This window comes from Schistocerca piceifrons, chromosome 8 (genome assembly GCF_021461385.2).
Source record: "Schistocerca piceifrons isolate TAMUIC-IGC-003096 chromosome 8, iqSchPice1.1, whole genome shotgun sequence".
In the NCBI taxonomy this organism is placed as follows: domain Eukaryota; kingdom Metazoa; phylum Arthropoda; class Insecta; order Orthoptera; family Acrididae; genus Schistocerca; species Schistocerca piceifrons.
In genome coordinates this window covers 118,519,289-118,537,089 of record NC_060145.1, presented here as the reverse complement: position 1 = coordinate 118,537,089, position 17,801 = coordinate 118,519,289, and the positions used below count along the sequence as shown (strand labels likewise).

At 42.1% G+C, this 17,801-nt stretch overlaps 1 protein-coding gene across 1 annotated transcript in view; it reads left to right on the top strand.

Annotated features, from left to right (window-relative positions):
• LOC124712113 (odorant receptor Or2-like) overlaps positions 1-15,321 on the top strand; it is a 52,759-nt gene extending 37,438 nt beyond the window's left edge. The window contains exon 5 of the mRNA XM_047242410.1: positions 15,265-15,321. Within this exon, the coding sequence (XP_047098366.1) occupies positions 15,265-15,321 (57 nt within the window). The remainder of the gene's footprint in view (positions 1-15,264) is intronic.
• The last annotated feature ends 2,480 nt before the right edge of the window (positions 15,322-17,801 follow it).

Sequence of the window (17,801 nt, the reverse complement as noted above, 5' to 3'; positions counted from 1 at the left end):
TTGTAGATGAATAGGAAGGAGTGGGATAATTGAGAAGACGATGCAGGAAATACGGGGTGTGGAAATGGAAATGCCGTGTGACTACGGCCTCCCGTATGGTAGACCGTTCGCCTGGTACAAGTCTTTCGAGGTGACGCCACTTCGGCGACTTGCGTGTCGATGGGGATGAAATGATAAGGACAACACAACACCCAGTCCCTGAGCGGAGAAAGTCTCCGACCAAGCCGGGAATCGAACCCGGGCCGCGAGGCATGACATTCCGTAGCGCCGACCACTCAGCTACCAGGGCGGACAGTACAAAGTATGATAATCTCTACTCTTGTCGGCACGTAGCCATGATAATTGTCCGTAGGCAGGAGTGATATGGTCGAAATAGTGTACATCACAAATGTACCGCACACATTACCAATTCTAGGCGAAGTGAACACTCATACGAAAGTCCTTGAAGAATGCGATCACCATAATCAAGGATGGGCAATCTTAATAACTCCACAAGTTTCTTTTTAAGCTCGAGAGGAGATACTTTTTTTTATATTTCTGTAATGAATGAAGTGACGCTGACGCCTTCCTATAGGCAACAGTTGTGAGTTCAGTCCAGTTTAGGTGATGGTCCACAATTATCCCCATATTATTTGCAGAAGATGAAAGGTGATTTATGTGCTGTTTAGGGTTAAGGGCGGATGAAATTCTCTAAATTGAGGAATATTAAGTCTTTAGGTGAGCGACTAAAATAGCTTGCGTTTTAGATGGACTAAGTTTCAAACCAATGTCCGCGCCCATTCTCATAAAGCATGTAAGTCAGTATTTACGTTGTTGATGGCTGTGCGCAAATTTGTTGGTCTTGCACTTCGGTATAACTGAAGGTAATCATCATATAAATGATATTTCCAATGTGAGAGAATACTCTACACATCATTAACATATAATGAGAAAAGATATGCGCCCAATACCGTTCCTTGTGGAACCCCTAATTATTCTTCTACCCTGACTACTTTGTCCCGCTCATTTCACACGGTTGGCGGCATATAAGGTATGAGTAGAACCATTGTACAACACTCTAAGAAAAGTTTTGACTTTTGAGTTTAGCGTGTAGAATATTAGTCGACGTTGGTGAAGGCTTTGATGAAATTCAGGAAGCACATAACAGTAGCTTCTTTTTCGTCCACAGCTTGTTTCAAAACGTCAGTCAGTTTTATAAGAGCAGTCGTCGCGCTGCGATTTTTTCGGAAAACAGTTTGGTATTCATCCACAACGTTATTTGTTTCCAAGTAAGTGGTTAGCTCATCGTGAACTTTGTCTTCTAAAGCCTCAGATATCGCTGGTACAATGCAAATGGGCCTGTAATCAGTAACTTCTTCGATAGTTTCCTTTTTGGGTAGAGGTTTTGAGAGTCCATTTTTACCGGCCATTGGGAAGATTATAGAGGTCAGAGAACGGATAATAATATACGTTATTATGGGTGGTAATGAATCGTCGAGGAAACTGGCCATTTGTCTTGTAATATTGTCGTGTCCTACAGTTGCAGAACGAAATCGCGCAGTTGACTACCTGACTTTGTTAAGGCTTACCGGCTGCAGAAAAGAATTTTCACTTGTGTCGACCGCAGACACATTAGGGGATACGCATACTTGAACGTTGTTCAAGTAGAGATGGAGGCGTGGCGAAGTACTTATTCAGATCCTCAGTAGGAACGAGAGGTTCAGCTGCCGGTTTGAGGTTTGCTTATATCTAGCACTCGTAAATTTTCCCACAAGACGGAGGGCCTGTGAAAGTCCTCAGTTAACGACTGGGCGTACCTGAGTTTCGCTTTCGTCACCGACTGACTTACTCGGATACGTAGCCGAGATGATTCTTGGGAGTTGGAGGCCGTTTACATTTCCTGTGTGCTGCGTCTCTGACACTCACAATGTGCTGGAAACCCGTTAGCATTTAGAACAGCTTCCAGTAGTCGCAAAATGAATAAATACGGATCCTCTATGGTTTTGAAGGGAAGCTTACACCATTCTTCTTGTAAAATAGTGACAAATTTAGGTAAAGATGACTAAGGTGGATAGCGACCAGTAACCCATCTCCCGGAATCATAAGAGCCAGTCAAATGAAAACGAGACAACTGGAAAAAGTAAGTAATCTCTTTATTATTTCAAATGTAATCGCCATAACTGGGAATCCATTTATCCCACTGCGAGACAAGACGGTCAGTGCCTTCATGGACAAACGTTTGCGTTGCCTACGGAATCTTAATTGCACACAAGCGTGCACTACTGCTTCCGAAGCAGACAGACCGCCGCGAATCTTCAATTCTGCAAAAATATAGAGATCGCATTGCGAGAGATTGAGACTGTATGGATGATGTGTAAGGTCTTCCCAGAGGGTCCACATGTTACCAAGGTTGTTTCAACTACGCTACATAAGTTTCGTTGGGAAGTTCTTGGATATGCTTCACACAGTCCCGATATCTATCCATGCGATTTCTATATCTTTGAAGCCCTGAAGAACGACATTCGTGGCCGTCGATTTGCTTCGGACGAAGAAGTGCACGCCTGGGTACAGTCATGTTTCTGTAGGTAACTGATGACATCTTCCATAACGGCATTCACTGTCTTTTCCCACAGTGTGATAAATTTATAAATAGCTATACCGTTTACTTTTAAAATAATAAAAAGTTTAATTACGTTCTGTCTATATTCCATTTGACTGCCCCTTATATACCATAGAGGCTCTAGTGATTGTGGTGGCGAGGTCAGATGCGACAATACATCCTCGTACTCACAAAGGTCTTGGTCAATGCTAGCTATGTGACCGGACATCCTATCGTCTAGGAACAGGTCATCATTGGACGACTTGTGCCGTGGGATGGACCTGTTCAGCCAAAATGGTCACAAAATCCTTGGTAGTTGTGCGACACTGTAAAGTAAGAGAGGGGCCAATGGAATACCACGATATGGCAACCCTTATCTTCACCCAACACCGCCATGTTTGACTGTTGGGACGTAAACTCGGCCAGAGTTTGAAAGCAATGTTAAACAATCGAATAATAATCTGCCATGGTGCCATAGCCCTGGTTTTATGGCTATGCCACCGCGTTTTCTTATTACCGGCACTTACATCACTGATGTGATTTTGAGAATTCCAGCTAGCTCTGCAAATACCTGCTTATGGAACTCCCTTCGTGTTGTTTTGGTGTTGACAGGATTCGCGAGGACGACATTCAGTTCTGCACTGACTTTTGCAGCTGTTGTAATCATATTTTTGGTCACTGTCTGTCACGAACACTCAACACACACTTTCATCCGCTTTGTGACATAGTGGATGATGTTTTCCAACTTTCTCTGTGTGAGGTAAAAGTCTTCCAAATTGTGCCTCTTGAAACATCAAGCATTTCGCCGGAAGCACCCACCATATCAGCAGCAACGATTTGCTCACGTTCGATTTGACTGAGCTCCGATATAATGCACCCACACCTACACAGAACAGTGTTGTGACCACGAATGGCACTTGCAACGTGTTGAGAGCATTGCAAGGTGCCGTTCGTTGTCAAATACAAAAGTGCAACGTGCAAGTTTGGCTAGCATTTGCATTTATGTTCAAGCGTGCATTTCTCGCCGTGTTTCCATATTTTTGTCGAATCCCTGCATGCCGACCGAAGTAAAATGTAAATTTATATAGCACAATTGTCTGCGAAACCCAGAGGGACTACAGTGGAGTCGCATTCGGGAGGACGACGGTTCAGCCCCGCGTCCGGCCATCCTGATTTATGTTTTCCATGATTTCCCTAAATCGCTCCAGGGAAATACCGGGATGGTCACTTTGAATGGGCACGGCCGACTTCCTTCCCTAATCCGACGAGACCGATGACCACGCTGGCTGGTCTCCTCCACTAAACAACCCAACCCAACCCCAGAGGGACTGGAAAGATTTTTCCTAACCTACGCGCACACTGGTACGTTCCCTTGACCAAGTGTGAGATTTGAGTGTCAGGCGTATCTCATACGTGTAGATGACTGTAATGGGTGTGAGTGTAGTGTGGTGTCATGTTAGCGTTGTTTGATGATCATGGAAATGGAATACAGCGGAACTGTACAACGTGGCCTGATGACGAGCACAGTATTTAGAAGCTCATTCCACAGAGATCCTGTTTTTCTGTAAGCTTCTTTCTTTTGAAGCGGAAGTTTTCCAGACATCATTTCACTACCAAATTGTTGACAGGTTTAAAGAATGAAGCTATCTTCCATGTTAAAGTTTCTTCACAAGAAAGGTAAACAAAAGTGTATGAGGTTTGCTTACTGCATTTGGTACCAGTTCTAGGTGTGAATAAATTTTTCTTTGTTGATATTTGGAACATCCAAATACAGGAGTAACATGAGTGAGTAATATTTACACAATATTTTACCCGTGCACTGGGTGCTACATTCTGGAACCGTGCGACCGCTACGGTCGCAGTTTCGAATCCTGCCTCAGGCATGGATGTGTGTGATGTCCTTAGGTTAGTTAGGTTTAAATAGTTCTAAATTCTAGGGGACTGATGACCTCAGAAGTTAAGTCCCATAGTGCTCAGAGCCATTTGAACCATTTTTTACTTGTGCAAAAGACCAAAGCCACTTTTGAGAAGATTTTAGACTCAAAAGAGCAATTTCATACCACTCATTTAGTGTACTCAAGAACAATGAAGTGTATCCGGGGATTACACTGAATAATATATTTGTTATAACCTGTTATAAAATTAAGTATAATTTTCTTATTTAATTTCTTAGAAAATCAGTTATCCGTCCCCCACTTAGGCTCAAAACTTTTTATGTGGCCCTCATTGTCTAGAAATTTTGAAACCATTGTTGAAGTAGCTACATGTAGTGCGACATCAAATACGAAGGCTAACGTCACAGTTTGATGTGATCATTCACTAACACAGAAGGGTTAGTTGTATACGTGTAAAAGCAAGAAGTGGAGTCGAACGTCCACAGATTCTCTTCCAATTACGAGCCGCCAACCCTCATTTCTCAAAAATTTATTTCCGTGAAGGACTCCGAGGACTCCGAGGTTGTAGTAAAACTAGTGGGTCTTTCATATTGACAGATACTCGCGGGTCCAGACCATATATTTCTAAATAAATAGCTCAGAAACGATCCTTTGGAATGGAATATGATAGGTACACCATTAATGTTCAGCAAGAAATTTTCGCTCTGCTGTGGAGTGTGCGCAGATATGAAATTTCCTGGCAGATTAAAAAAAAAAATAGTTGAAATGGCTCTGAGCACTATAGGACTTAACTTCTGAGGTCAACAGTCCTCTAGAACTTCGAACTACTTAAACCAAACTAATCTAAGGACACCACACACATCCATGCCCGAGGCAGGATTCGAACCTGCGACCGTAGCGGTCACGCGGTTCCAGACTGAAGCGCCTAGAACCGCTCGGCCACAGAGGCCGGCAGGCAGATCAAAACTATGGCCTGAGATTCGCATCGGGACATTTGCCTTGTGCGAGCAAATGCTCTACCGATTGAGTTACCCAAGCACGAACCTCGTCTCATGCTTTCCACCGTGCTTTCCACCGAGCGAGGTGACCCAGTGGTTAGCACACTGGACTCGCATTCGAGAGGACTACGGTTCAATCCCACGTCCGGCCATCCTGATTTAGGCTTTCCGTGATTGCCGTAAATCGCTCCAGGCTAATGCAGGGATGGTTCCTTTCAAAGGGCACGACCGACTTCTTTCCCCCTCTTTCCCTAATCCGAAGAGACCGACGACCTCGCAGTTTGGTCCCCCCCCCCACCCCCGCTCCCCAAAGAACCCAACCCCTATTCTCCAAACTTCATAGAAGCTCTCCTGCGAAAGGCAAAGGCCTCGAGTTCGAGTCTCGGATCTGCATACAGTTTTGATCTGCCACGAATTTTCATTACCAGAGTCTCTGTTCCGGTAAATATCAGAGAGTAAGCTTGGTTTAGGAATGCAATATCGAAAGTAATACGAGTTGTAAACGATCTTAAACAATTGAGACACTTTATACACATTAGAAAAACATTCAAGTAAAAATTTCAAGTAACAAAATAGTAGAGAACTTCCTTCAAGTCATTCGTGTAAACATTATAATAGTTAAATAAACATACATAAGTAATGAACTGCCTAACAAATTGCGAATCGAATACGAGCATTAGAGCTTGTTTTATGATAACGCTTACTGCCAGCAATGAACAATATACTTTTGGAGACATTTCCAGTTATTTTTGAAAAACGGAGCGAGTGAATACTCGTTCCCGATATCAAGGATCCTTTTTCCCCACGTAGCCCTATGCTGCGTAGGTGTAGATAATTTTAAATACACTCGAAGTGGAATGGAATATCGATCTCCATCATATTTAGGTTTTCTTTCGTTGGCCTCTAATATGCAAACTGCCTAACAGAAACAGAGATTCACACTGAAGAGGAGTAGGAAATGAAATTTCACCTATTGAGACAGTATGGAATGTTATTTCAATGATTACAGAATCGAGTCAGATTTTCAAAGAACTTGGCAATATGGGCCCGCTTGTCAATACGACGTTGCAACATTGTGGCCTGGAGCCCTGCACAGTTTCGCTTGGGAACGGTGCCTGAGGACAGCTGTCTCAGGACTGTTGTAACTGGTCCTTGGTAGCATGGATAATGGCACAGGGACGTAGCTGACGTCCCACGTGGTCTCGCACGTGTTATGTTCGGCACAGATGTGTGGATCTTCCTGGTCGCAGCAGTATCTCATTATCACCCAGACACTTCATACAGATACGTGGCATGTGATGAACATTGCCCTACTGATAACTCGATCTACGATACACAGGAGGACGCAAGGTGTCCGCCAGAGGTAACACCGCTTTCCTTTGCAAAACAGTAGAACAATCGGACCTCTCTCCAGGTCGCCATCGGACCTCGCCGACGAGGGTCATCTGGGGTAGCGCAGACTCGAGATTCATCGCTGAACACAGTGCGATACCGTTCATCAGAGACTATGCTCCCAGGTCACGGCACCATTCCCAGAACAGCCGTTTGTGTTGTGGTGTCTAAGCAACCGTCCGCAGCCTGTAGTCTAGTGGCTAGCGTTGCTGCCTCACGATTACGGGGATCCCGGGTTCGAATCCTGGCCTGGTTAGGGCCTTTCTCTACCCGATGGCTGGGGTTTTGTGTTGCTCTCATCATTTCGTCATCATCGTTCGTGACACTGGCTCGATTGGATTGTGTAAAAATTGGGACTTTGTACAGGCGCTGATGACCGCGCAGTTGAGCGCCCCACAAAGCAAACATCATCATCATCACCATCATCATCATAATCATCTAAGCAGGCTACGCATGAGACGGTAATTTCCTAGTCCGGCCGCTGCTAGTCTCAGACAAATAGTGTGGGATGACAGAATGCTGCAGCAAGTCCATCACTTTCCTCGGACGGCAAGCGCAAATGTGAACGTATTATGTTGTCTTTGGTGCACAGCACGACAGTCGTTTCTTGGGGTGGTCAGATGGGGTCGACCGGAATCTTGGCGACGAGTATGCTCGCCTTCACATCCCCACGCAATCCAACACCGGGCCAATGTCCCAACCAAGTGCCCGCAAATCTGGGTGTTGCACGATTCCGCCAACCGGCCAACTACAAAACCAAACCCGAGGCCTCCATCAACCGCTGTCAGGTGTTGATAACGCCGCCTCACATGATCACGTGGCATCTCCGTGTCCTTCATAGTGATCACACAACATCTGAAGCCGTTCACGCTACTTCTATATCCTACGAGACTTGGCCACACCAGTAAACACAAACAACACTGATGCTCCATGGAGGCCGGTCTACTTGCCAGAGAGAATTGTAGCTCTAAATCATTTACACGCCCTCAGATGGTGTGGACGTATACGTCGTTGCATTGACGTCCATCCACGTATTCTGGAGATTCACTGTTTTTGTCAGGCACTGTATGACTTCAATCATACCAGCATTTGTCGTATAATTAATCAGTGTATTTGACGATGGTCCCCTTCACTATCCATTCAAATTATTCCTTTTTTGGTGACTAAAATCTTACGCAATGGCTGTCAAACTACTTTCATTAACAAGCTACTATCGGTTTCACATCGATGCATCTTCAGGTAATAGGCTTTTCTAAACGGTCATGTCGTGGCAGAGCGATTGCGTGGACCCAAATCTCATGTTTCATAGTCAGGACAGAAACAGACAGCACGCTGAAAGCGGCAGTCCACTGTGAAACTGACAGTTAACACTGGCGCCGTACACAGTTTTGTGCAGTCCTCGGCATCGTGTTCCACAATCCCAATCAGTTTAATCGTGGACTACCGCTTTTTATGTGCTATCTGTTTATGTCGTGACGATGAACGACGGCACTTTGCTCTAACGAATCACTTTGCCGAGCCATGACTGTTTACAAAATATGTAGCCTGAAGATGGTTCTCTGGTGATGCGAAAACCGTAGTGACTCTTTGGTAAAAGTACTTAAACAGCAAGAGCGGCAGATTTTATTCACCATGGTGAATTTTAACTGTGGAAGCCCGTCCTTTCAAATAATACATTATATATATCATCGTCCTTTTACACAGTATGTAGCAACAATGAATTATGGGGCAAATAGGTCTATCCAGACGTTCATATTATTAATAATTAACATACAAGAAAATTTTATTTAAGATGGTTATACCTCACTAAACACTCTTCTTCCACTAAACAGCTGAGTTTTCCCCCACAACGTCCTTCCTTTACTTTAAATTACTAATAAGTTAAATAATTGTCTATAAAAGTTTTATTTGGTGACCGTATGTGTATTTATGGAATGAAATTAATCTGTAGTCCCTTTATCCTTCTTCTTACTGTATAGATGCAGATGAAGCTATATAGCTTTGCAATCAGTAATATAATGCACCTATAACAGCAAAAACAGAGACAGCGTATTCACACAAATTAACAAATATACACTCCTGGAAATTGAAATAAAAACACCGTGAATTCATTGTCCCAGGAAGGGGAAATTTTATTGACACATTCCTGGGGTCATATACATCACATGATCACACTGACAGAACCACAGGCACATAGACACAGGCAACAGAGCACGCACAATGTCGGCACTAGTACAGTGTATATCCACCTTTCGCAGCAATGCAGGCTGCTATTCTCCCATGGAGACGATCGTAGAGATGCTGGATGTAGTCCTGTGGAACGGCTTGCCATGCCATTTCCACCTGGCGCCTCAGTTGGACCAGCGTTCGTGCTGGACGTGCAGACCGCGTGAGACGACGCTTCATCCAGTCCCAAACATGCTCAATGGGGGACAGATCCGAGGATCTTGCTGGCCAGGGTAGTTGACTTACACCTTCTAGAGCACGTTGGGTGGCACGGGATACATGCGGACGTGCATTGTCCTGTTGGAACAGCAAGTTCCCTTGCCGGTCGAGGAATGGTAGAACGATGGGTTCGATGACGGTTTGGATGTACCGTGCACTATTCAGTGTCCCCTCGACGATCACCAGTGGTGTACGGCCAGTGTAGGAGATCGCTCCCCACACCATGATGCCGGGTGTTGGCCCTGTGTGCCTCGGTCGTATGCAGTCCTGATTGTGGCGCTCACCTGCACGGCGCCAAACACGCATACGACCATCATTGGCACCAAGGCAAAAGCGACTCTCACCGCTGAAGACGACACGTCTCCATTCGTCCCTCCATTCACGCCTGTCGCGACACCACTGGAGGCGGGCTGCACGATGTTGGGGCGTGAGCGGAAGGCGGCCTAACGGTGTGCGGGACCGTAGCCCAGCTTCATGGAGACGGTTGCGAATGGTCCTCGCCGATACCCCAGGAGCAACAGTGTCCCTAATTTGCTGGGAAGTGGCGGTGCGGTCCCCTACGGCACTGCGTAGGATCCTACGGTCTTGGCGTGCATCCGTGCGTCGCTGCGGTCCGGTCCCAGGTCGACGGGCACGTGCACCTTCCGCCGACCACTGGCGACAACATCGATGTACTGTGGAGACCTCACGCCCCACGTGTTGAGCAATTCGGCGGTACGTCCACCCGGCCTTCCGCATGCCCACTATACGCCCTCGCTCAAAGTCCGTCAAATGCACATACGGTTCACGTCCACGCTGTCGCGGCATGCTACCAGTGTTAAAGACTGCGATGGAGCTCCGTATGCCACGGCAAACTGGCTGACACTGACGGCGGCGGTGCACAAATGCTGCGCAGCTAGCGCCATTCGACGGACAACACCGCGGTTCCTGGTGTGTCCGCTGTGCCGTGCGTGTGATCATTGCTTGTACAGCCCTCTTGCAGTGTCCGGAGCAAGTATGGTGGGTCTGACACACCGGTGTCAATGTGTTCTTTTTTCCATTTCCAGGAGTGTATTATTAATTAAAGTGCAGGCGAATGCCCAAGTATCACATCTGACAAAATGGAGCACACAAACGCCTAGAAATAACTTTTACCTTAGTGTTAGTTTTGAAGTTATATCTAGAGCTCAAATACAGAAAGGTGATTACTGAACAACAAATCTCATATTCTCGTAACCTACACCCCATTTTCTACATACAGTACCCAATGCGTCTTTATATAAACACGTTTTTTTTCGAAATTCCTTTCAGCAGATTCGTAACTGATTAAAGCTTGTTAAAATCTAGCCCATAATAAAGGTTCCGATGTGCGTTAAATTTTTTGCGGTCTAATAACTGAGCCTGACATAAGCCTGAAAACGATTATGGTATCATTCTTGACTTCTGTGAAGTACACTTCAAATAGCATGACATGCGCAAGGAATGCGAGATCATCGATATAGGCTGTGTGATTCCTGGTACACAAAGAGCTTCAAATAGGGCGAAAATATCAGTGAAACCAGTATTTTTCAGTAATTGAAGTTAACGATTTGTTTAACATTGAAATCCGAGATGTTGCAACGAAAGTGAAATGTTACAGCCCCAGAGAAAAATAAATCATGAAACCAAATACAATACTCTTAATTCCACTAATCACTGAGTATAATTTGGAGCGCTCTTTTATACCTATAATACATTCCTCATATAATATATATAACAAAAGAGAAACTTGAGAAACACAGCGTACTCCTTAAACAAAAGCATTTCTTCCATTGTAATTAAAACTATCAACGGATTACTAGAGACATTGATACAAGTGGAAGAAGAAGAAGAAACTAAAAAGAGTGATAAATTAAGAAGAAGAAACTAACCAAAGTGATAAAATAAGCAAACTCTTAATTTGTTCCGAACTAATATCTCCAATATAATAAAGTATTACTTACGTTGTGGAAGCTTTTGCAGTACAGCTTCCTAAGCAGAAAGGTCAGATTTAACGATACTAAGAAACGTTAAAAAATTACATACGTTCATGAATATAATTAAATGCCTTATTGGAGTTGTTGTTGGCTGTGAAATCCCATTGGGTGGGTTCAGCTACCTAGTCGGAAAGCGTGTTTTTCTTCCCCACACATTGAACCCCTATCTTTGCGGATATACAAGAGCTGTGTGGTATGCATGTATTTGTATTTGCGGAATGTAGGTGAATGTAACATATGCTTATATACCTTGGTGTTTGTGTTGTATGATGATGATAAGAACGGTATTATTAGAGACCCATGATGAAATTGCGCAACTGGAAGTAAATAATAAATTTATTTTTTTACTTTTTGATGTAAATAATCAGACTATAAACTTATGAATCTTTCAAAATGAATATCATTTTTAGCATCCTTATCTTGAAAATATTATAGTAATGAAACTCTGTAATCTGTAAACACAGAGAGTAAATTGAGATTAGCTTTATAACAGCGACTATAAGTTATAGTCATGCAATGTTGGATTATCTCAGGATGGTTTTTTGTTAGATCATGGCACTGAACGTACACAGTAAAACTGCAAGATTAATATTTCCTAGATGTTTCCACAGTCAGTTAAATAGTGAACGACGGTTACAGCCGTCACTAGTCACATCATGTCATTACATTGTGTTACGCAATTCATCTAATCAGTGCTATTGGTGCACTTCGCAAAACAACTTTTCGCTAATCAGTCTTTATGAAAAAAATTTAATCGTTTTAAAAGCCAGTAGTTGTGATAACTTCTAGCGGAAAATTAGGGACATAAATTAAGACAATTAATTACATATATTTTATGCCGTCCACATCTCTGAATCATTCATCAGACTAATCGTCTGCTTTCTTTTTCCTGCTGACATTCGAGAGTGGGGTTGCCAAGAGCAGATCGTCCTAGGAAAATGGAAGTCTGTTCAACTCTACCTCTCTAGAGGAAACTAGACATATTGAATTCCTTTAAACCGAATGCTTCAGAGCTTGGAAACTTACTGCAGCTAAGTAATAGGTACAGACTACCGAAGCGTAGTCGCAGGGAATGATATAACAGTAGTCTGTTTAGAAATGACGATCATAAAAGCCTGAGCGACTTACGAGAGATTTTGAGTCACGCACTATTTCCCTGTTACTGCTTGTGGGAGTCATGCATCACGCCTTTCAAACAGTCAGCTTAGGATGACGATTCCTGCCTACAATAGGTGGAGCTATGCACTATCTGTTTTGTATGCAGTAGCTCCTGGGATAGAGAACAAACATGAGCCTTCGATGAGCAGAGAAACAGAAAAAATGCCGGGCGCTACATCCACGAATCAGTTCTAAAAGGAAAACAATTAAGAATGAAAAAAACTAGGGACGAAATAACTTTTTTGGAAGTTATCAAAAACAGGAAAAAGCTGTGGGCTGGGACATATATTGCACAGGGATTGTCTACAACAAAGAATTATAAAGGAAATGTGGAAAGAATGAGAGAAAGAGGTGAGAAGAGAATTGGAGTGACGGACGAAATTAGAAATGGATAAACAATCAAGCAGTGAAGGAAGATCCTCAAAACAGGACACGATGGAGAGCCTCTAATTGAGACCTGTCATAAGACAGATACGCTAAAGAAGAAGAGGCAAGAAGACCGTTTTAGATGTGTCCGCGGCTGTAATAAAATTTTACATTATTACGCCCTGTTTTCATTTAAAATAACTTGTAATACAGAATTAATCAAATGTTTACCAAAGGCGGAGATGGTCATTAAGAGGTTCATCTCTGGGAATCCTAGATTTCTATTAACGAAGATCGCCTGTAATGCTATATCCACTGTAAATTACCAGGTGTGTATGAAACCGGAATTTGGTTGCAATAATTACACTTCTGTATTTTGGAACTGATGAAGAATACTTTATTCAAAATAATCTCAATTGCTATTTATACATTTCTCCCACCTCTCCGGCAAGCTATGAATGTTACGCCAAAAAAACAGTTCTTCTTTTGAAGCTAATCAATCAGCGAGACATTTTCGTGCATTTTCATACGAATTAAAGAGTTGTCCAGCGAGAGCATGTCCCAATCATACAAACAGATGCTAATTGGACAGAGCCATGTCTGGAGAATATGATGCATGCAATAGTATTTCAAAACTGAACACCCCGAGCGTTTCCCTGACCTGTTTTTCTGTGTGTGATGGGGCGTTATCATGGAGCAATATGACATTGTGTTGCCCTTTTCCATATTCCGGTCGTTTCTTCACATAATGCTCGATTTAGATCGATCATTTTCTATTGGTAACGATCTCTGTCAACGGTTTCACCATCTTTTAGCAGCTCACAATAAATGACATCCTTCTGATCCCACCAGACACAGAGCATTGTCTTCTTACAAAGCGACTTGGTCTTGCTGCGGACGTCCATGGTGTGCTTAGATTAGATTAGATTACATTAGTTTTTCGTTCCATAGATCCTTGCTGAGGAGATGCTCGTGGATGTGGAACATGTCAATTTTTTTAAAATAAAAAGCTGAAATAATAATACTAATAGTATGAGTATGTACAATACATCATTTGTTTCTATTAAAAATTCGTCAATGGAGTAGAAGGAGTTGGCCACTACTAAGTCCTTCAGGCTCCTTTTAAAGTGATCTTTATTTGTAGCTAAATTTTTTATGTTTGCTGGCAAATTATTGAAGATGAGTGTTCCTGAGTAGTGGACCCCTTTTTGAACTAAAGTAAATGCTTTTAAGTCCTTGTGCAGATCATTTTTGTTCCTGGTATCGTATGTATGAACTGAGCTGTTTGTTGGAAAAAGAGATACATTACTTAGGACAAATTTCATTAAGGAGTAAATATACTGAGAGGCTGTAGTTAGTATACCCAGTTCTTTGAAGAGGTTTCTACAGGACGTCTGTGAATTTACTCCACAAATAATACGTATTAAACGCTTTTGGACTCTGAAAACTTTTGACTTGAAGAGTTACCCCAAAATTTATACCAAATGACATATGCATGAAAATATGCAAGGTTTTTCATTTTTATGTCGCCTATGTCTGCTAACACTCGAATTGCAAATACAGATTTGTTAAGGCATTTCTGCCCTCCCAACTGAATTTGTTATCAAGTTGTAATCCCAGGAATGAGACTGTCAACCCTTCTATCTGCTCTCCTTCATACTTTATTCATATGCTGGGTGGAAACCTCTTACAGGTTCTGAATTGCATATTGTGAGTCTTTTCGAAGTTTAATCTCAGTGAGTTGGCTTTAAATCATTTATTAATATCCATGAAAATATCATTAGCAGATCTTTCTAGAACTACACTCGACATACTATTTATTGCAATACTTGCGTAAGTTGCAAACAAAACGAACTCTTCTTCCGGTAGTGTAACTGACGAGAGATCATGAATGTACACAAGAAAAAGCAATGGCCCTAAGATGGATCCTTGTGAGACACCAAGATGGATCCTTGTTGACACACCCATGATTTACGACGCTTAGGATTCTTAACATACATCGTTTTTTCACCATCTGTCACTATTCGATGGCGAAATGACTTTGTTTTGTATTTGGCGAGCAGAATTTCACTAGTGGTCTTTCGATTTCCTTACTGCCTTTCATTCAGGTCATGCGGAACTGTGTTGTCCCCAAGAACCAGACACATTTCTAGACAGACGTTTCTCTTGTAAGTCTGCTGCGGTAACTGTACCCCAAAACACTTCGCCGGTTGTAATGTCCCTTGAAGTTTGATGCTACTGGACACATCACAATTTTAGTATTATTTGGAGTTGCTTATAAAATCGCATTAGCCGGTAGTATTTAATTGACATTCGCTTACTTGAAGCTTCGATTCACAAATTTATAATGAAACAATTTAAGTTTACTAAAACTTACTATGCAGAACCTCTAAAATATGTGTTATCAAGAAATGTTAATTATGGTATTTCTGTTGCAGCTGGTGAATGCTTCATACTCTTACTACGCACTATTGGGCCGCCTGCCGAGCCGTTGAAGGGAACACATTAGTTATAAACCCACAGGCAATAGCGAAAACACACAGAATTGATGAATCCAGTCTATATAGACAATAGTGGATAAATAAAAAATAGGTAGAACTGAAATATCTCTGACCTCTATTAACAGCTCTGCCACAATCAATACTCATGTTAATCAATTGTTAAAGTTGTTTACCGCACTTTTCCCCTGTAAGCACGTAATAAAGATGTCATTAAAAAGAAAGCGTATGTTTTCAGTTAAGGCTTTGAACAATTTTTCTTACATGATTCATAAAGTTGCCCAATAACGTATAATAAACATAATAGAGGATTCACAATGATAACGCACACATATGGCTGAAAATTAAAGATTTCACCACAGAGCATTATGTTTATAAGAGTCTCGAATGTAAAATAAAACTTTTGCCATTGACATACCAGGTTATATATCTGGTAAGACATTTTAAGAATCTCTGAGAGCTGAACAAACATTTATATAATCTTAAAATAAACATGGCCCTGATAATCGATGACCGACTAATAAACGAAATTTTGTTAAATACCAGAGTCACACGAACATAAGTTGTAATTGATTTTCATATTATGTCGTTGGAGGAAGTAGAAATCAAATTTTTCATTGTATGCTAACACCACACCATGCTGACATGAAATAACAAAAAAAAAAAAAACTGAACATTATTTAAAGTCCGCAATAACTGACATCTGACATATAGTACAGTTATTCATTAATGTAATATTATTAGACGCTTTATCTGGTGCGTAGAAACCAAAATTCTTTGTCCAGCTTCGTACCTCCCTCCGTGTGTGCCTCTGAGCTAGTTTTCTTTATCGTGGAAACTTTAGGCTTCCGTAAGGTATCTATAATGTGTTGACTAATTGTGGTTATTTCCATGAATAAAATTGTTGTTATTGTTCCCAGATTTTAATTTTTTGTTTGGACAGGCTCCATTTGAATATCTGCATTTGTTATTATTGTAAGCATTAAGATATGGTTGCATGTTTTGCTGTGCCATGCAGTTGACATTATTCTGCGCTTGTGGATTAGTTTGACTAACCTGCGCTGTTTGGATTTCTGACTGAGGCGTCCCGTGCCGTAAACGTTACTCCGCGCACTCCGTATGTCGTCATTAATGATATCAAGTGAAAGTAAGACCGAAAGAAACTGACCTTCATCGTGATCTGGTACTTTTCCCTTACGCTGAATGAAAACTGTGTTTTTAGTGCATGGATTGCGTCTCGTGAAGACACGGGATCATCCCAGTAATATGTCATGTTCAAATTCTTTTCAAAGTAAAGACGAAGATTACCGTGTCGTGAACTGAACGGTTCTGGTTCGATCACCATATTTCGAAGCCTCTCCTGAACGAAACTGACCAGAATTTGTTCAGAAAAGTTCGCTTGAATTGTTCGTAATATCTGCAATGACAGGCAATGTTACATGTCCATATGGCTGCTTCAGCTTGTATCGATCCGATGACATAACATATCTTTTGCCTATCTGCCCATGTACCAGGAAAACCTTGTCTAAAAGCTTTGAGAAAAACAGCTGGATTCACTGTTCTCTTTTCATGGATGAAGACTTGTAATTGCCTGTATTTTAACGAACTTTCATCCTGTAACATTTCTGATAACGCATTTCATGCACCTTGATTTAAAATATGCTCGTTTCCCCAGGGTCGTCGAGCAGATGCGCAAAACTATAGACCTATATCTCTGACGTCGATCTGTTTTAGAATTTTAGAACATGTTTTTTGCTCGTGTATCATGTCATTTCTGGAAACCCCGAATCTACTCTGTAGGAATCAACATCGATTCCGGAAACAGCGATCGTGTGAGACCCAACTCGCTTTATTTGTTCATGAGACCCAGAAAATATTAGATACAGGCTCCCAGGTAGATGCTATTTCCCTTGACTTCCGGAAGGCATTCGATACAGTCCCGCACTGTCGCCTGATAAACAAAGTAAGAGCCTACGGAATATCAGACCAGCTGTGTGGCTGGATTGAAGAGTTTTTAGCAAACAGAACACAGCATGTTGTTATCAATGGAGAGACGTCTACAGACGTTAAGGTAACCTTTGGCGTGCCACAGGGGAGTGTTATAGGACCATTGCTTTTCACATTATATATAAATGACCTAGTAGATAGTGTCGGAAGTTCCATGCGGCTTTGCGCGGATGGTTCTGTAGTATACAGTGAAGTTGCAGCATTAGAAAATTGCAGCGAAATGCAGGAAGATCTGCAGCGATAGGCACTTGGTTCAGGGAGAGGAAACTGACTCTTAACATAGACAAATGTAATATATTGCGAATACGTAGAAAGAAGGATCCTTTATTGTATGATTATACGATAGCGGAACAAACACTGGTAGCAGTTATTTCTGTAAAATATCTGGAAGTATGCGTGCGGAAATATTTGAAGTGGAATGATCATATAAAATTAATTGTTGGTAAGGCAGGTGCCAGGTTGAGATTCAT